The sequence below is a fragment of the Sus scrofa genome, chromosome 9, assembly GCF_054392235.1.
Source record: "Sus scrofa isolate SSC_HxYL_T2T_F1_AM1 chromosome 9, Sscrofa_HxYL_maternal_Yorkshire_Landrace_v2.0, whole genome shotgun sequence".
Taxonomy (NCBI): Eukaryota; Metazoa; Chordata; class Mammalia; order Artiodactyla; family Suidae; genus Sus; species Sus scrofa.
In genome coordinates, this window is record NC_139391.1 from 8548789 (window position 1) to 8569882 (window position 21094).

The window sequence follows — 21094 nt, forward strand, 5'->3', positions numbered from 1 at the left end:
ATACATATACATATATATATACTTGTCTTTTTAGGGTCACACCTGAGGCACATAGAAGTTCCCAGGCTAGGGGCTGAATCTGAGTTGTAGCTGCCGACTATGCCACAGGCACAGCAATGCTGGATCTGAGCCGCTTCTGCAACCTACACTGTAGCTCATGACAACGCTGGATCCTTAACCCACTGAGCGAGGCCAGAGATCAAACCGCATCCTCATGGATACTACTCAGATTCGTTTCTACATGACAGGAGCTCCCCAACGTTATATTTTTATGGATGAAGGAAAGAAGGCCAAAACACTTCCATGACGTCTGCAATCATCCATTTGGTGAACAGACAAGTCAGGATGAAGTCTTCTGACTTTTTGATGGGTAAAATTTACCCCTCCCCGAGCAGCAGCAAGTAGAGTGCATAACATTTATGGAACTCTTAACACTTCCGGGCACTGCTCCACATATATTACATTATTACATATAGTAATTCATTTAATCCTTTCAACAATTGTCTGAAATAGGAACTACTATTTCCATCATTTTACAGATGAAAAAGTTGAGGCTTAGAGGACAAGTTAGTTTGGCCAAGTTACGCATGCAGTATAACCAGGCTGACTCTACATCCTATGATTTTAACCATTTATTGTGTGTGTGTGTATCTATCCACACACACACACACACACACACACACACAGCCCCACTTTTTCTTAGACGTCTACTTAAAAGCTTAGGACCAGTGGAATTATTTCAAGGAACAATAGGAAGGATTATTATTTTTCTTGAGATTCCTCAGTTGCTTAGAAGGTAAGTGATACTACATACCAAGCACCTGTCTATCTTGGTCTAGAATTTTATAGTTTCTAAAATAAAGAAGATAGGGTAGTCAGCCCAAGGGAAAAAAAAAAAAAGGCCAAACAGATCCATAAACACTCAACATTTGTTGTATAAGGAGTTCAAAATACAGCTTAAAAACTAAAAAACAGAAACCCTGTAGCAAAACAACCCCCTGAAATAATCGTATGTTCAATGTATTAAGTGAAAATATAAGTAAAAGAAAAGGGAGTTCGCCAGGGGTGGCAGGGAGAATTCTAAGACAGTTCCCTCCAAACGTCCACCCACCGGTAGACACGTACCTTCTCCCAGTGATTCCAACACTCGTCAGGTATTGCTGTGAAGGGATCTCACAGGTCTAATTATGGTTCCAAACCAACCAACCTTACGATTGGGAGATTATCTTGGTAGACCCAAATCTTTAAAAAGTAGAGTTATCTCTGGCTGTTTGCAGGGTATAAAGTCAGAGATTTAAAGCATGAGAAGGGTATAATGTATAATTGCTATCTTGAAGATGGAGAGGGCCACGTGGCAGGAAACGGGACCTCAGTCCTACTATTGCAAGGAACTGGATTCTGTCAAGAAGAATGAACTCGAAAGTGAAGTTTCCCCCATAGTTTCCAGATGAGAATTTAGCTTGGCTGACACCTTGAATTTAGCCTATGATACCCTAAGCAGAAAACCCAACCATACCTTATTGAACATCTGATCTGCAGAACTGTGGCTAATAAATGACTGTTTTTTTAAACCATTAAGTTTGTGGTAACTTGTTACGCAGCAATAGAAAACTAATATTCTCACTAATGCCACTACCTCCAAATAATGACTAACATTCTGATATATTCCTTATAGTTTTTAATTTTTTTTTTTTGCTTTTTAGGGCCACACCTGCAGGCTAGGGGTTCCCAGGCTAGGGGCTGAATAGGAGCTGTAGCTGCTGGCTTACACCACAACCATGGCAATGCAGGATCCAAGCTGTGTCTGTGACCTACACCACAGGTCACGGCAATGCCAGATCCTTAACCCACTGAGCAAGGTCGGGGATCGAATCTGCGTCCTCATGGATGCTAGTCAGATTCATTAACCGCTGAGCCATGATGGGAACTCCTCCTTATAGCTTTTTAATCTATGCATACATATACCTATATATGTATGTGTATATATAAAGTTTATTTTGCAAAAATGTTATATTATGTATACTATTTTCATGAATGCTTTACGCATTAACTTTTTCCTATGTAAAAACTGGTATATGACATTCCATTCAGAATTCACTGTAGGCATTTTTGTTTTCATTTAACAAAATCTCATTTGGAGAACAGCAAAAATTAACACAGCACTGCAAATCAACTATACTTCAATAAATTTTTTTTTTTTAATTAAAAAAAAAAAATCTCTTGCAGAGTTCCTTGGAGTGGCCTAGGGGTTAAGGATCTGGCATTATCACTGCTGTGGTTTAGGTTACTGCTGTGGCATGGATTCAATCCCTGGCCCAGGAACTTCTATATGCCACAAACATGGCTAAAACAAACAAACGAACGAACGAACAAAACCTCACTGGAATTCAGCCAGAAAATGGCTGTCTTGTTTATTCAATGAGAAAGGGTCGGGAAACCTTGTTTGCCAGTCTTAAAAATTTGATTAAAAAAGCTTGCTATGTGGAGTTCCCGTCATGGCTCAGTGGTCAATGGATCTGACTAGGAACCATGAGGTTTTGGGTTCGATCCCTGGCCTTGCTCAGTGGGTTAAGGATCCGGTGTTGCTGTGAGCCGTGGTCACAGATGCAGCTCGGATCCCACGTTGGCTGTGGCTGTGGCGTAGGCTGGTAGCTACAGCTCCATTTACCTCTAGCCTTTGAACCTCCATATGCTGCAGGAGTGGCCCTAAAAAGACAGGACAAAAAAAAAAAAAAAAAAAAAAGTTTGCTATGTGACAAGAAACCCTTTCCCTTTTAGTTTTCATTACTACTTTACTTAATATGATACTGCTTAAAGTTTTTTAATGAGGTGGGCCCACTCAATAAGTGCTTTATGAATAAAACAGCTACCGACAAGCAGTGTCAATAATAAGCTTCATTTGATTTCAGGGCCACATAGAAAAACAGTTTTTCCATTGATACCCCAAACATCTCTGGAGATAACAGCCTTGGTACTTTATGATTTACCCATACCCAATATTTTTTTTTTTTTTTGTCTTTTGTCTTTTGTCTTGTTGTTGTTGTTGTTGCTATTTCTTGGGCCGCTCCCGCGGCATATGGAGGTTCCCAGGCTAGGGGTTGAATCGGAGCTGTAGCCACCGGCCTACACCAGAGCCACAGCAACGCGGGATCCGAGCCGCGTCTGCAACCTACACCACAGCTCACGGCAACGCCGGATCGTTAACTCACTGAGCAAGGGCAGGGACCGAACCCGCAACCTCATGGTTCCTAGTCGGATCCGTTAACCACTGCGCCAGGATGGGAACTCCATACCCAATATTTTAAATTCCTTAAACACAATACTTCCTTTGTGCTCTCAAGTTCTAGGTGTTTTTTTCCATCAAAAAATTATGTAGTATCAACACCATTTATCTCACCCAATCAACTCTGAGATGAGGGACTAGCTTTTGTCGGGCTTTGTATCCTCGGTGCCTGGTATGGAGCATTCATTTGATCAAATGTTTTAATAAATACTTCCGCTATTGCATACACCACACATAATTGTACTGTATTTGCTTCAGAGTCTGTTTCCTTTATCAGAATGAAGTTGTTAAGGTCAGGGACTGTTTTTTATGTGTTATAGAAATCCCAATACTCAAAACAGTGGCTGACCCAAAATAGGCACTCAAACGGTACCTGCTGAATTGAATTAAGCTTAAAGTTGTCACCCCGTTAAATGATGGGGATGGTAGTATTTTAAGAGTGACTTCATTAGTTATTAACATCCGACTAGGAACAGGTACTTAAGATTTTTTTTTTTTCTTTTTACAGCCACACTTGTGGCATGGAAGTTCCCAGGCTGGGGTCAAATTGGAGCTGCAGCTGCTGCCTATGCCACAGCCGTGGCCACACCAGATCCAAGCTGCATCTGTGACCTACACTGCAGCTTGTGGCAACACCAGATCCTTAACCCCCTGATCGAGGCCAGGGATCCCCACAGAGACAACATCGGGTCCTTCACCCACTGAACCGTAACAGGAACTCGTAAGATATTTTCAATAGCAGGTTTTAAAAAGAAGTAAACATTAAAGACAACAAGTAGGACAAATGTGAACAAGAGTGGTCCATTCACTGGCCTCCAAGTGATTTCTTACTTGAAATAGCCATTTTTAGAAAGTCTCTAGAGTCTACGGCATGTCAACGATAACACCTTGTACTCCCTTCTTGAGAAGAAGCTGCAGTAAAAGAGCTGTCTGGCAATCTTCCTGCACCTCAACTCAATAATTGTTCCCTGAACACATGGCAATGGCACTCAGGTGAGTTCATGACAAATACTCCCCTTGTTTATTTCCTACATGCCATGGGCACAGGCCCTGCCCAACAGGGAGGTATACCTCTTCTGGCTTTTGTTCCTACTCCTTGCTATCTATTCTAAATGCCAACTCTTATAAAATAAAACTAGCTGGATGACTAACCCGGCAGTTTCTGCACACTGAATGTTTCCACTGAAACCAATAGTTTTCAGAATGTGCAACAATTTAGTACTAGCCTCTGCACAATGGTACAAGTAAATTCTGACGATGAGACAAAAACCTTACGTGCTTTGAGAAGATGGACTAACATTTTTCTATGATTAAGGCTTTCCTCCCATACCCAGGTTCATTTGAAATGGTTCCTTCCTGAAGCTTACAATGATAAGCACCCAGTAATTATCGAGGAAGTGATGCAGTGGTTCACTAGAGCTGCTCTGAAATCGTAGGGCGTCTGGACGCCATAAAGATTATTTACTTTTATTTGGCTATTTTGTTCAGTCTTAGTTCTCTTTGCAAGGTGCCTAACAAGCAGAGTCATCCCAATAAATATAGTTTAGTCTCAGTTCACAAATATATACATACCTGAAAGAAGATCCTTGGTCGGGGGGTTGTTTGAAGAAAGAATGCATGAGTCACTGTGACCCTTGGCAACTGTTCTAATTTGAGGCTGGAATTCAGAACTGTTGAGCATGGACACCTGCTTCTGAGGGGCTTTGCTTTTCCAAGTCATAGACTCTAAACTCTGTCCTGAATTAAGATGGTGCTGTGGTCCCAAGGAGGAGTGCTTCGTTGTATCAGAGTTCTCTGCAAAGCACAAGTGGTCCTTTCCCCTGTTTTAAAATGAGGGAGAACTTCAGTGGTATGTTACCCATCACAGTAATATTCCACGTTGTCAGAGACAGAAAGTGGACCAATGGTTTACAGCAGTGTATCTCGGACTCTGCAGATCTGTTTTTCATCTCCCAAGTGAATACGAATCATAGATGTTTTACCTACCACGGTATGGCTGTGGCTAAAGTAGGACAATGAAATAGAGCTCAGTGCCGAGCCTGTCACAAAGTGAATGCTTCGTAATTATTTAGAATCAAAATCTATTTCTCTTACTCCATTCCATTTCACAAAACACTGCCTTCTGCCTCTTTTCCTTCATGTACATCTGTCACGGCATCTGTGTATGACGTGCACACACTTATTTACTTGTGTGTTGGCTTCCTGACTAGATGGTGAGCAGTCCTCAAAAACTGGAACTGTGTCTTATTCATTTCTAAGCCTGGCACCTGGTATTGCACAGGAACACAGCGGGCACTTAACACTACCATTCGTCTTTTACGCAACCCCAAGTGAAAGACAGAAAACACGAGCACAGTGGGAGCTGGCTGACCGACAGACTGGTATCCGGTGTGGTAATTACCTTGGAGTGGTTGATCTACTGCTGTTGGCTGCTTCTTTTCCATCAGTTTTGGTGGTAGGGATCCTATGAGGCCTTGACGGAACAAGAAACTGAGTATTGCTTGCCTTGGGATATTCTCTGACTCCCTGCTCAGATAAAAGGACATTTTCTGTCACGTCAGCGGTAGGAAGAGGATTGTAGCTGTCGTAAGTTTCTGACAAAGGCTCCAGGGCAAGAGAAACCTAGAAGAGGCACATAATATATCAGAAGTTTTCTTTAGCAGTGAGTAATTTTTTTTTGTCTTTTTGACTTTTCTAGGCCCGCCTCCTGCGGCATATGGAGGTTCCCAGGCTAGGGGTCTAATCAGAGCTGTAGCCACTAGCCTATGCCAGAGACACAGCAACGCAGGATTTGAGCTGCATATGCGACCTATACCACAGCTCACGGCAACGCCAGATCCTTAACCCACTGAGCGAGGCCAGGGATTGAACCCACAACCTCATGGTTCCTCGTCAGATTCAGTAACCACTGAGCCATGACGGGAACTCCAGCAGTGAGTAATCTTGAGTCTCCCTACCTAATATAAATTAATGGCCCCTATTCCTCAGGATCAAGTTCAAATTCCTGCCCACCTCAGAAGTCTCCTCTCTCAGGGTGCTCCCTTCCTGCATCTCTCTCCTAGACATACCAATTACTTCGAGTTTCCTAAATGTACCCTGTATTTCATTCCCTCATGCCTCTGTACATGCAAATTCCCTCCAGCATTACTTCCTCTGTGAAACCTTCTTTCTATCTAAGCAGAGATGTTATGGCCACTCTCTTGTTTCTATTTACTCTGTATTTATAAAACCACCATTTACTGACCACTTATAACAGGCCGGAAACTGTGCTAAGGTCCTCAAACACAGAAGCTGATGGGATGATACACCTCTGTCAGGGAAGTCTATCCTGATTAGAAGATTAAAAATAAAATAAAAACAGAGGCTTCGAAGCCTCTGTGTGTGTACTTTGTTTATCCATCATCCTGGTTAGATTACGAATTCCTTGAAAGCCATGGACCGTCTTACTCGTTTTTCTGTAGGCCAAGCAGCAGAGGACACAGTTAGGGTACAAGTCAAGTGTGCCTAATGGTGCCTGACGGTCTGACAAATCAAAGCATGACTTAGCACTCACTGCATCCTTACTGGTAATTATTTGAGAAAAATAAGGCCCTAGTTCTATGCTGGGAGAGAGGCAGGATGAAGAGAGAGGAACATTAAGATGCAAGGTAAATCACTTGAAGTTTCCTTTTATCGCCTCACTCTCCTGAGTTCAGGCTCTCTACGAAAAGGCTCTTTCGCCCTCTGAAAAGCCCAATGGAGACAAGCATAATGAAGGAATAGAGAATAAAACAGAACCCAAACCGGAACTCTGGAGAAGAAATGGAAGAATGTGCTCCAAAAGAACAGAAGAGCGATGCTCAGAGTTCAGTTACAAGGACAGGAAAGCAGAAGGAATTGTTTAAGCAGCCAGGGAGTCTCTCATAATGATGAATGGCCTAAGACAAAAATGAAAGGCTGCAGTTACATATTTGAAGAAGTTTCTGGGAAGATCAGTGGAATAATTTGTGTGGAGAAACTGCCAAGGCACAGACTCAATAGACACACTGGGGCCTTGAGGAGAATTTTGTTCATGAACCCGGTGGCATAAAGTCCTTTAAATCCATTCATCTTCAAGATTTTCTACAAAGGACCAGAATGCAACAGGACAAATACTTTGTGCAGTGATGGCTCTAAGAGTTATCCCGTGAAATCCTAGCTGCCCAAGTAGAAGTGCCATTCATCACTTGCCCAAAGACTGCCACTGTATTCCAGACACACAGTGGCTGCCTCCCCGGCCTTAATGATGACCTGCTGCCTGGCCAGAGTCTTGTGTCCCCCAAACCCCCACCTGCCCAAGCAAATCTGAGTAGTCACAAAACAGCTGAAAGGCCTTTGCTGCCTGTGGGTCCTGGGGAAAAAGAAAGTCCCGGCACCTGCCACGCCCACCCCACAATCAAAATATTAAGTGCTGCCTAACTTCTCTGCTCAGTTAACAAATAAGAGTTGATACTAGTTAAGTGCCAGGCTGGGTGCTACCTGCCTGAGGCCCAGATGAATAAAATCTGGAACCTGACCCAGAGGATCACAGTATCTTGCAGGAGAATTTAAAAAGATGTAATTTTACATAAAATGGTGAGTTTTGAGATGAGGACGTGCACTGGGTGCTGTGTGGGGAACAGGTGAGGAAGGAATACGAGAGATGGTTTCCAGGAGTGCAGAAGAAACACCTGAGTTCAGAATCTTCGATATGAACGAGCAGTAAGGTTGAGGGGGACTGAGGCAGAGGGAAGAGCACGAGTCAGACTTCGCAGGTGTAAGACACAGTATCGTTCCAGCAGTTTCTGCCAGTCCAAGGGGTTTCCCCTCCTGAGCCCTCTGCTTCCATATAATGTGCCCAATATACTGCATCCCCTCCCGGATCCTCCCTCCCGTCCACAGGAGGGAGGTTCCTCCCCAGGCACGGTTCACCCTTGTGCTCACTCCTCCACCAATCCCTTCCCTGAGCCCTGCAGAAATTCTGTTTTATACAAACTACCTTACCACTTCAACTGCATAGTTCTTTCTTAAAACGTCCCCAGCTCCCCAAAGTCCTCTCCAGTGGAAACCACTACTTTACTGGCCAGGAGGCGGCAAAGTGACTTATTCCCTATGGGGCTGGCCCCAGACCGCCATTCTACCCCTCGAATACATCACATCTCTTCTGAATTCCATGCCATCCACGACTCCCGTGACCATGCCATATGATTCACGTGTCTGTAATGTGACAACCTGAAGCGGACACATCAGTTCTTCTCCCTTTAGCACTAAGCTGCCCACGATGAACTACTACACTATAACAGGCATCAGTGTTGGAGAGAGCCTATGAGTATGTCTATTTTTCAGACTTATGCTGCTCATACAGCATTTACTTAAAAAGTGTTTAACAATGCTTAAAAAAAGACTTTCTATAAAAATTTCAATTTCTGACTTCTCCTGGAAAGTCAAAAGATCCAGCAATGCTGGGTCCCCATCCCAACGTGGCAAAAATTCGCTGGAGGAGGCTAGTACCTTCGGTCAGGGTATGTGCTCCGGTTTGCAAAGTCCTCAGCAGTGATGACTCTTGTTTTTCACCACATTTGATCTATTTTTTAAAAATTGTATCTTCTTGCAGTAAAACAAACATTTTTGTATATATACACGCCTATGAATTTTAACCTGTTTAGATGCATACAGCCATCGCCATAATCAAGACAGGGAACTCCATCACGCCCCAAAACTCCCTGGTGTTACCCCTCTTAAGTCACACCTTCTCACCTCCACCCTCCAGCAACAGCTGAGTTGATAAAACTCAATTTCCATTCACGATAAAATCTCACAGAAAACTTGGACTTCCTCACTGAAAAAGGGTATCTATGAAAAATCTGCATCTGACATCATGTTTAACAATAAAAAGACCAAACGAAGGCTTTCCTCCCACAAACAGGAACAAGCAAGGATATCGGCTTTGTTTCGTCCAAGGCAAAAGAATGAAAATTCTGTAATATCCAAACAATGGAACTCAACTCTGCAAAATTGGCTTCTTCCAGTTATTCCATTAACATTTCTTGGGGAGGATTCCTAAGATGGTAGAGTAGTAGGACAGAAAGTTCACCTACTCCTACAGATACATCAAAACGCCTCTACCGGAGTTCCCGTCGTGGTGCAGTGGAAACGAATCCGACTAGGAACCACGAGGTTGCGGGTTCAATCCCTGCCCTCGCTCAATGGGTTAAGGATCTGGCATTGCCGTGGCTGTGGTGTAGGCCAGCAGTTGTAGCTCTGATTAGACCCCTAGCCTGGGAATCTCCATATGCCGCCAGGGTGCAGCCCTAAAAAGCAAAAAATTAAAAAAAAAAAAATTAAAAAAAAAATGCCTCTACCTGTACAGTGATTTGCACAGATGTTTTCAGTTTTCCTTGGTATGTACCTAGGATTAGAACGGTGATCATATGGTAACAGAACCACTGGACTGTCTCCTAAGGCGGCTGCATCACGTTTTCCTCCATATTTAAATGTTAGTTGGTACAATAATACTTGTGCGCTTTTTCTTTAAATGTCATTGGGTCTACTGGAGAATCGTTTTGATAAAACTGGAGGTTCCCCCAAATGTGGGAAACTCCTCCGCATAATTTGTGGTAGTGGGGGGCTGCGTTCGTGCTTTCCCGACACTGCTGTTTAAAAATACAGACAACGGATGGGAGTTCCTGATGTGGCTCAGGGGTTAACGGACCAGAGGAGCATCTGTGAGGACTCGGGTTCTATCCCTGGCCTCACTCAGTGGGTTAAGGATCTGGCATTGCTGTGAGTTGCGGTGTATCTCATAGACTGGGCTTGGATCTGATGTTGCTGAGGGGTGCGGCGCTCAAAAGATAAAATAAAATAAAGCAAAAAATAAACACATAAGTAAGTAAATAAAATGAAACATTTCTTAACTTGTGTGAGAAGCCATTTATTTGTGTGTTTTTATTTATTTGCTTTTTAGGGTCACCCCCACGGCACATGGAGGTTCCCAGGCTAGGGGTTGAATCCGAGCTACAGCTGCCGGCCTATACCACAGCTCACAGCAACGCTGGATCCTTAACCCACTGAGCGAGGCCAGGGATTGAACCTGCATCCTCATGTATACTAGTCAGATTTGTTGACTGCTGAGCCACGACGGGAATTCCCCAATGGGTGTTTACTGAATGGTTATTTTTGTATCTTACACATCTAAGATATCTTTTGGTATATCTATCTCTATTTAATAAAAACATAAACATTAAATGAAATAAAAGTACAGTGCCTAACATGAAGTAGGCATGCATATGACAAATGTTGATTAAAAAAGTTATCAGCATGAATCCCTCCAATGTTGTCCATCTCAAAATGTTTCTCCTCTTTCCCTTATGGCTATAGTTCCACCATTCCAAAGGCAATCCCTATCAGCTGTGTTTATGATAGAAATTCATTCCTGGAGTTCCTGTCGTAGCTCAGCAGAAAGAAATCCGACCAGGAACCAGGCAGTGGCGGGTTTGATCCCTGGCCTTGCTCAATGGGTTAAGGATCTGGTGTTGCCGTGAGCTGTGGTGTGGGTCACAAGCGCAGCTCGGATCTGATGTTGCTCCGCTGGGAACCTCCATATGCCATGGGTGCGGCCCTAAAAAGCAAAAAAAAAAAAAACCAAACAAACAAACAAAAAAAGAAATTAAGAAAGAAATTCATTCCCATCTAATGCTCTTCATGACCTGACTGGCTCAATTATCCTATTTTCAATCTCTTTCTTCACTTGCTTTCTCGGTCTACAAAGCAGACCTTCTATACTCGAAAAAAAGGTCAGCAAACTCATTCGGCAGAGGGGCAAAGAGTAAATATTTCGGGCTTTATTGCACATTCTTCTTTTTTTAAATGACGCTTTAAAAATGGTAATGGTAAAAACCATTTTCATTTGGAAGGCCAGATTTGATTTACTGGGCAAAGTTTGCCAACCTCTGTTCTCAATTCTCTACCTATCATCCACATTCCTCTCTTCAGTTCGAGTACATTTGGCCTGTCCCTGTCATGCATCTAAGTGCCATGCTAAGTGTTTCCGTATTTTTTCACATCCTCTAATCCCCATAAGAGTGTTACGAGGTACAAATGTTACTATCCTCCTTTTACAGAAGAGGATACAGATCAACACCAGAAATGCTTTCATCACCAATTTCTCTATATCCAAATCTGGTGCTATTTTCTTTAGATCACATCACCTCTCCCTCTCTTCACTGCCATTACCTGAAAAACAGAACTCTCCATTATTTTTCCTTCCTCGCTGTAATTACTTATTCCATAATCTTCTAAAATCTAACCTCTGCCTCCAAGGTTTTATCAACAGATCCAATGACATTTACACAAAAAAAAACACAAGTATTATTGTATCAACTAACATTTAAATAAGGAGGAAAAAATGATGCAGCCGCCTTAGAAAACAGTCCAGGAGTTCCTCACAGTTAAACGTAGTTACCATATGATCACCACTCTAATCCTAGGTACCTACCAAGGAACACTGAAAACATCTGTTCACAAAAACCTTGCATGCAAGTGTTCAGAGCATTATTCACGATAGAAAAGTGGAAACAACCCAAATGTCCACCAAGCGAAGAATGGTTACACATGTGCTATATCCATACGATGGAATGTTATTCAGCTATAATAAAGGAGATTCATGCCACGACATGGATGAACCTCGAAAACTTACGCTAAGTGAAAGAAGTCAGATACAAAAGGCCGCATATTATATCACATCATTTATACGTAATGTCCGGAATTGGCAAATATACAGAGACAGAAAGTAGAGGAGCTCCTGCTGTGGTTCAGCGGTTATGAACCCAACTAGTATCCATGAGGATGCGGGTTCCATCCCTTGCTCAGTGGGTTAAAGGATCTGGCGTTACTATGAGCTGCGGTGTTGGTCGCAGATGTGGTTTGGATCTGGCGTCACTGCGGCTGTGGTGCAGGCCGGCAGCTGCAGCTCCGATTTGACCCCTGGCTGGGAACCTCCATATGCTGCAGGTCTGGAGGTAAATTAGTGGAGCTGGTGAAAGGGAAAAAGGGGAATGACTGCTAATGGGTATAATGTTTCCTTCTGAGGTGAAAAAATGCTCTGGAATTAGATAATAGGGATGGTTGTACTAACTTGTGAATATATTAAAAACTACTGAACTGTATAGTTTAAACGGGTGAATTTAATTCTCTTTTGTCATCGATCCAAAACAGTTCTTCTGTGTTGCTACACAGTAACTGCGTAACCTTATCTTTTACGGAAACAAACTATTCTGCTAATAGACTATGATTTTAATATTGTTGAATAAACCGTTTTCATTTTTCAATATTAGAAGTTTATTCCCATAACCACTCCTAAGCATATTACTTCCCTCTTTTTATTAAAATTCATTAAGATAAGTCCTTGGAGATAGAATTACTGAGGTAAATGATAATTTTCATGGCTCTTGAAACATAACATCAAACTTTTTTTAGGTTTGATGTAAATTTATACCATTATCAGAAAAGTAGGAGTAAACCAGTCTGATTTCACCATGAAGGTACCACTATATGGTGTCGCTATTTTTTAATATATTATAAATTAGAAATACAATAGAATATAGAAAACGTTAAAGTCCTTTCCCTTAGATAAATGTATTTCTAGACTTGATTCTCGTCCTTTGACACAATTATGTGCTTGTGGTTTTAGAACAGGTTCTTACATCTGGTAATGTTATATGTTCTTCCCTCATATTTTCAGAACTATTTCTCACATCCCGTTTAAATATCTATACATATTTTAGAACCGATTTGACAAGGTGTAAAACTCACGAAATTTCTAAAGGATTTGAATACTCGGAATTCTCTAGGAAGAAGTAAAGTCTCCCTCCAAAGGGGACGGTTCTATGTTCTTTCTCACCATCCTGCACTTATCTATGGTGTACGTGGATCACGCCGGGTTCTACTCGTTACTCTCTTCTATTTCCACCTACCTGACTGTGAAAAACTAAATAAAAGGACCACCTCTTATATCTATATCCTACATTACTGGCCCATAACAGCAAATCAAAAAAAAAATGTAGGCTGAACCAATGAATGAACATCAAAGATACTGCTTAGATGAGTCAAAAATTAGTGCTTGGCATTATGTTAAGAGCTATGGCAAAAACAACGTAGAAAAAGTTGTCCTGTCTCTCAGAGAATCTAGAAACTAAAAGGAAGGAAAATTAAAGGGAAAGTATACATACATAATTTTGGAGACGATGTAGGATTGTTACTGAACAATGATTACGTAATTCATGTTACTGTGAATGGATTAAAGAGTACAGAGAAGAATGAGCGCCGCAGTAGGAGCTGCGAAGGATGCTTGGAGCTTGAGCTGGGCAGCAAAGCACTACGAGGATGTGGATAGGAGTTCCCACTGTGGCACAGTGGAAACGAATCCGACGAGGAACAATGAGGTTGCGGGTCTGATCCCTGGCCTCGCACAGTGGGTTAAGGCTCTGGCATTGCTGTGAGCTATGGTGTAGGTTGCAGAAGTGGCTTGGATCCTGTGTTGCTGTGGCAGTGGTGTAGGCCGGCAACTGTAGCTCCGATTGGACCCCTAGCCTGGGAATCTCCGTATGCTGTGGGTGTGACCCTAAAAAGACAAAAGAAAAAAGAAAAAAAAAAAAAAAAAAAAAAGGAGGATATGGATAAATGGGAAGTAAGCGCATAAAAGTCTCTGAGTAAAAACATGAACGAAGGCATGAAGTGGGAATGTGCATGGTGCATGGCAATCACGGGCCTACCCATTCTACAAACACATTCGACTCTTTGTGTCTCAAAAGTTTTATTCTAGGTAGCAAAGAATTATATTTTTACCTGGAGTTCTCCAAGTTTCTTAGATGTTGGTGAAACGATGGCAAAAAATCCACTGATGTGACGGGTTGGAGAGAGCTGGGCTAGTCCACTGATCTGAACTCTCCCAACTGGAAGATGTTCGAGTTTGGTGATCACCTCCAGAACCAGCACAGCCATATCTAATCACAAACATTAAAACATGGGCAGATATTAGTTTTTTTGGGGGGAAGGGGGCAGAGAGGTATACATTATCAAGTTTCTTTACTTAAAAAACTCATTTTATTTTCAAATAAACTACACTTATCATATTATATCATTTGGGGGTGGGGGAGAGTGAACCCAAGATCAAAAGAACAACAAAGTTTTAGAGAAGAATAATGACAAATACCTCATATGGAAAAAAACTTACATAAAAATATCAAGTGTTTGATAAGGGAAATATCTTTAAAAGAGGGTTTTTTTTTTCTTTTCTTTTTACACATTTGGCAAGTACTCAGGCTTTGGTTTTGACATAAAAAAGCAACAATTAGTAGTTTTAAAATTCTGACCATTTCTAACTTTGAACTAGACAAAGGGCTTCTCCTGTATAGACGCATGGGTCGGTCGCTGCTTCCCAGGAGTATTTTATTGCTTACTCCTCAGTTACATCTGGAGCACTGAAATGCTGCGAGCACTCAGAACTACGAGGAATGGAGATAACGCCTTAAGTGTATTCTTCAACTGGTTCCTTAGACTTAACGTCTTCATGGTCCTAATTTATAGCAGGAGATGTACAACGCGTGCATATGCAATCTGGGATTATTTCAGGGCAGTATAACTTCTGAATGTTTTCTTCCAAGCTTGAGAAAATGGTTCATTTTCACCATGTGCGCAATACTGTAGTGAAAAGCGCACTGGATTTATAACTAGAAGACCTATGATTGTGCTGTGGCTCCAATGTTCACAAGCTAGTTCCGCGGAGGCCACAGCTGTCTATAAAACAGGCATCATGATATCCGCATCGCAGCTGTGTGGGGAACAGGAGGGCTGTGAGTGGAACACACAGCACAGGATCCCTCTCGCACAGCGTTGCTGAATGGTTGTTATATGACCTTCGGCAAATTAACACATCACAGGCCCTGTCTTACATACTCATGAGGTTACCTGAAAATTCTATGAGCTAACAGATGTAAAAGTGCTTTGTAGACGATAACACACATCCATAGAATGGGGAAATGTACCAACATTTGTTAGCTATTTACTAACAGCCAGGCTCGCTTACGTCTATTTCATTTTTTAAAATAAATCTATGATACAGCTGTTTCTGTCCCCATTAGAGGATAACACGGAGGCTCAGAGAGGTCGTGTAACACTAGTTCACCCGCATTTAAAGTGACAAAACTGGGCTAACACTCAGTTCTGTTCAACTATAAAGCCCATGACACCAGGCTGCTTCATTATTTACTACCTCTAGGGAGAAAAAACTTCATTCCTAAAAGACTGCTGACCTCTATCCTTCACTTTTGCTTTTGCGGTGGAATTAGAATCCTTACTGTCCAGCAGTCTTCCTCCTCCCATTGCCTTTCATATTCCTTCTAAATGAATCCTATCTGATTAAAGAGAGGCAAAAATTAAGTTAGAAGGGTCAGGGAAGTATCATAATTTTTCAGTTTCTACTCTAACCTTCCCATGCTCCAGACATTTTCAAGGCTGCTACTTCCTGTAAAGAGATAAAGGGTAGAGGAGGAAAGATAGAAGAAAGTTTGAGGCATACCTTAGAATCCTGTATTTCCTGGGCAGTATGCATAGCACAAACATTACTGATCTTGCAGTCACAGCACCCTTGAAATTAGGGGTGGTGTTAGGGTGACCTTGGCTAAGTCACTTTTAACTCTGAAGCTCAAGTGCAGCACTTCGAAAATGAGTGATACCCACTGCAAATGTACAGAGCCTCAAGGAGGCACTTCCAGGTGGCTTCCTCTTTTTCCTCCTACTGTATTTTCATTTTCATGAAACTAAAAGTTTTTAAAGATTTAAGTTTTTCTCATTAACTAAAAAAACCTTTCCGTATTTAACATGTTTTTGTAATTGCCCTAAGTTCTGTTTGGAATAAGACGAAGTAGATAAAAGGAATAAAAAAAATCCTCCTACCTACTTTACAGAATATTTTTCATATCAAGTAAGATGATGGACTTGAAAGAATTTTATAAAGTATAAAATTCTATACATTTTCACTTGTTCCCATATATTATCTTTATCTGAGGATTTCTTTCTTTTTTTCTTTTTATAGCCATACCCGTGGCACATGGAAGTTCCCAGGCTGGTGGTTGAATCGAGCTGCAGATGTCGGCCTACACCACAGCAACATACAATCCGAACCGTGTCTGTGACCTACACCATAGCTCACGGCAATATTGGACCCTTAACCCACTGAGCGGGGCCAGGGATCAAACCTGCACCCTCATGGATACTAGTTGGGTTTCTCAACCTGCTGAGCCACAGTGGGGCCTCCATGATTTTTTTGGCAGCACTCACAGCATGCAGAAGTTCCTGGGCCAAGGACTGAATCTGAGCCACGATAATGACAATGCCAAATTCTTAACCACTAGGCCATCCAAGAACTCCCTGAGGATTTAATATAATCCAATTATTGCCTCCCTCTTTCCAGCCTGGAAAGATTTATGTTTTATGCTAATGACAACATATTCATTAGGTTATCCATTTTATTTTCTTTTATATGAACTATGCAAACAAAAGAGTACATAAAAGAATAACAATAAGGAGTTCCTGTGATGGCTCAGCGGAAACCTGACTAGCATCCATGAGGATGTAGGTTCAATACTTGGCCTTGCTCAGTGGGTTAAGGATCCAAAGCTGCCGTGGAGCCGTGCTGTAGGTGGCAGATGCGGCTCAGATCCTATGTTGCTGTGGCTGTGGCGTAGGCCGGCAGCTACAGCTCAGATTGGACCCCTAGCCTGGGAACCTCCATATGCCGTGGGTGCGACCCTAAAAAGAAAAAAAAAAAAAAAAAAAAAAAAGAGTAACAACAAAACAAATGGCTGCCACATAGCTCAAGAAACAGTTATGCTTTTTCCAAGTTTTCGGCTAGAGCACGCTCTCGTGTAAACTTACGTCTGACCTCTTGTGTCTTCATTTTCTTTTTTTTATTTATTTTTTTATTTTTATTTTTTTACTTTTTTTTATTACTCAAATGAATTTATCACATCTGTAGTTGTATAATGATCGTAACAATCTAATTTCACATTGTGTCTTCATTTTCTAACAGGCATTATTATACTCAGGTCCAGAGCTGGGCCATCGCCCATCTGTTTCCTATTCAAATCCTATCTTCTTCAGGGGTTTTTTCCCTAACTAGAATCATGCAATTCTAGTCCTGGCCCATTTGCTTGTTAATCCTTCAATTTACTAACGGGATAATTAAGGCCCAGGGAGATGAAACAGCTGCTCAAAGTTAAGCAGAAAGGCAGTGCAGAATAGAGGCAGGGTTTACGTTTAGGTTTATAGTACGTAGAATATCTCTGGGTATCTTTTAACAGCTCTAATCACTTTCCACCTACTACAGTTAACTACTGTACTAGTCACTTCTGTGTGAGTTTAGTTAGAATTAGACACCATTCTGATTAAATTTTTGGATTCATTTTTGGACTCTCCACAGTGCCTAGCACAATGTCTAACACAAACTAAATGCTCAATGTACATTTTGTGAATAACTGAAGTCTTTGTTCTCTGTATTTTGATGTCTTCAAACTTTTCTTCTGGGAAGAATGTCAAGTTAAGGGCAGGTTAATCTTTAATTAGTCTTTGGTGTTGCAGTTCTCTTCGCCCAACACTGTTTATGTGCTAAAACTTAATCTTTACTGACTTGAACTGAATTGACTTGATAAGTTACTCCGCCATCCAAAATGTGTTTATGCGAAAGCTTGATCACATAGAGAATACAGTACTTTTAGAATGCTTTCTTTGAAGAGAAATGAAGAAATTCTGGCTCTGCAGAAGGAGCTCCCTTCTCCTTTCTTTACCGACTCACTAAACCACTCATTTGGTATTTAACATGTATTATCTCATATTATCGGTAAACTTTCTATCTCTACCTTCTTTTCTTGAGCATGACATAAGCCCCAGAACAGAGACTACAGTTATTACTTGAAGCAGCGTGGTGTGGTGATAAGTGCATGAGTTTTGGTGTCAGAAAGTGGGTTTAAATCTAATTTTGTCATTTATCAACTACGTAACCTTAGAGAGTATTAATTTCACCTCTCTGAACCTTAGTTTCATTGTCTATAAAAAAGAGAGAATATCTATCTTGCGGGGTTATTCAGGATTAGAAATAACATGTGTTATCAATTGCTAGCACACAGTACACTCTCAAGTGGCTATAAAACCTCTTCTACTCCTCGATAATGAGCAACGCCACAGGAGTTCCCGTGTTGGCTCAGTGGAAACGAATTGACTAGTATTCATGAAGATGCAAATTTGATTCCTGGCCTTGCTCAGTGGGTTAAGGATCCGGCATTGCTGTGGTGTAGGTCGCAGATGCGGCTTGGAACTGGCATTGCTGTGGCTGTGGTGTAGGCCGGCAGCTAGAGCTCTGATTCGACCCCTAGCCTGGGAACCTTCATATGCCGCAGGTGGGGCATCCAAAAGACAAAAAAATCCCCAAAAAAACAAAACAAAAAATAACAATACCACAGACACTAGGTACACAGTAATACTTATCTAACATAACCACTTGCTTCTTATTTGGCCTACAGGTAAAATGATAAGACGCACACTATACCTGTTAGATAGGAGGTAAACTGCTTTGGACCACAGCGGATAGCGTAACGTGTAGTTGTTCTCACAGCTTTTGGCTCGGTCTGCAACGCATCCCTGGGACAAAAGATGGTTCCTTCCGACGTTTCTCCCCACCATCTCACTCGAACAAGTACGCAAGCAGGAGGCTTCGCAATCTTCCATATGACTTTATTAACAGTAAGTTTTAGAAAGCAGCGGAGCTGGCCTTCAACCAGGGGCGGGAGGCTCGTAGATGGAGAAATGTCACTCAAACCTGGGGAGAAATCCAAGAACATGAAGTCAAAATTTATTCTAAATATAGAAAACACATAATCTCCTTTTTGAATGAAAACACACAAAAATATTTCAGTCTCTATGGAGAAATGGCTTGTTCTCTTTATTCTAATATATGAGAAGTAACTAGCAAACCAGACCACAGAATAACCTATCGGATCACTTAACCCACCTTGACAGTCTGCATTTAGGCTTTGATTCAGGTTATTTTAAGTAAAGACCACACCAACTTAAGACCTGCTAATACGAACTCCTCTTTCACTGAAAGGCACCAAATGAAAAATACAAATACAATGATACAATATATAGGTTTAAGACATCTTTGAGGTAGTTGAAATTTTTCTTCCAAATACTGTTTTTTGGATCATTGCCGTGTCCACAGTTTTTAAGACGATGCAATCTTTAGCTAATTCTCTTACTTTAAAACCATCATTAAACATAAAATAGTAACAAAGCCCTTCCCTCAACTCTCAAATGGTTAAGTCTACACAATACAACTTGGCATTTCAGTAACGACCACCTTAAACTGCCTGTGCCTTTTCCTGCCAACATCCTAAGTCAATGCAGGCAGAAACTATCATCTTCACATCCTGCCATTATTTTTCAGCACAGTGTTGGGTTCATAATTATTGGCCTTTATAATAGTTATTGGATTTCAGAGGGATAAAATGTAAATGAGGCAATTAATACGACGTTTCTATAAAGCTTTCCTTTCTTGACACTGATTACCTTCCATTCACAGTGTCTTGTAACCGTAACTCACAGGAAATTGAAGAACGCATTCCGGAGTTCTGGTTGTGGCTCAGCAGGTTAATAACCCAGCGCAGTGTCCGTGAGGATGAGAATTCGATCCCTGGCCTTGCTCAGTGGGTTAAGGGTCTGGCCTGCCACAAGCTGCAGCGTAGTTTAGGTCACAGATGCAGCTCGTATTGCTGTGGCTATGGAGGAGGCTGGCAGCTGCAGCTCTAATTTGACCCCTCGCCTGGGAACTCACATATGCTGCAGGTGTGGCCATAAAAAAAGGAAAAAAGAACTCATTCTTATATTACACACACCTTTCTATTCCTTTTTTTTTCTGGGGAGTGGTCATGCCTCCCCAGAAGAAAATATATTGGAAAGCATCAGATAAGGAATTTATGTTAGCAATTCTTTGGATTTCTAAAGCCAACACCTTCTCTGCTTTCTTTAGTAAGGAAAAGACTCACCATATAGCTAGTTTCAGTATAAAAATTATACACAGGTATGCACATGAGCATTACTGTATATGCATATGGTATATAGTGAGAAGGACATTCTTATGTTATTTCTGTTTTGATTTTCCTCCTAGCAACCAAATATGCTTGACTGGTTTGACACAGGGAGCACGAGCACTGCACAGTTCCATGCTTCTGTTTCATATCCTCCCATCATTCCTAGAAGGAAAGGCATTGCCTCAAAACTGTGTTATTGTTACACAGTGTGGATAAGATTCATCCCCAAACTTCAGCTTTCATTCTTAACCTAATGGCCTAATGCACTATCACGAGTCCTAATACTGCTTTGCCTATAATATAAATAGGCAGACTCACCCAGGATTTTTTGTTTTGGTTTTTTAATATGTTTTTTGAAGCAGCCCTGTAGAGATTCAGTTTCGTTTCCTGATCTGTCCTGGGTTCCCAGGGTGACTGTTCTTGCTGCAGCTAACACTTTCCTGGTCTCTTGGTGAGCTTGCTTCTCCTTGAGCATGCTAACCTGATAAGGTTCTCTTGCTACACACTCTTTCATCTTAAATCCTTCAGAGAACTTCATGCCCTCACAACCCCGGCAACCCCCACCACTCCCCAGCTTTTCTTCCTCTTTCCTTCACAACTATCCTTTCGCTACTCCCAGCTGTAGCCCTGGATGCTTTATGATCGTCTCACCTTCAGTCATTCAACTAACATTTAC

At 41.6% G+C, this 21094-nt stretch overlaps 1 protein-coding gene across 24 annotated transcripts in view; it reads right to left on the minus strand.

Annotated features, from left to right (window-relative positions):
* The window catches only part of C2CD3 (C2 domain containing 3 centriole elongation regulator), a 119001-nt gene that overhangs the window by 97028 nt on the left and 879 nt on the right, over positions 1–21094 (minus strand). For all 24 annotated transcript variants that reach the window (XR_014814559.1, XR_014814562.1, XR_014814564.1 and 21 more), the window contains exons 2-5: positions 18879–19148; positions 14123–14280; positions 5685–5905; positions 4856–5103 (exon numbers count right to left, since the gene is read on the minus strand). Coding sequence is in view for 3 of the 24 variants with exons in the window: in XM_084975136.1 (XP_084831262.1) it covers positions 4856–5103; positions 5685–5905; positions 14123–14280; positions 18879–19148 (897 nt within the window). In the remaining 21 variants the exon portion in view is untranslated. The remainder of the gene's footprint in view (positions 1–4855; positions 5104–5684; positions 5906–14122; positions 14281–18878; positions 19149–21094) is intronic.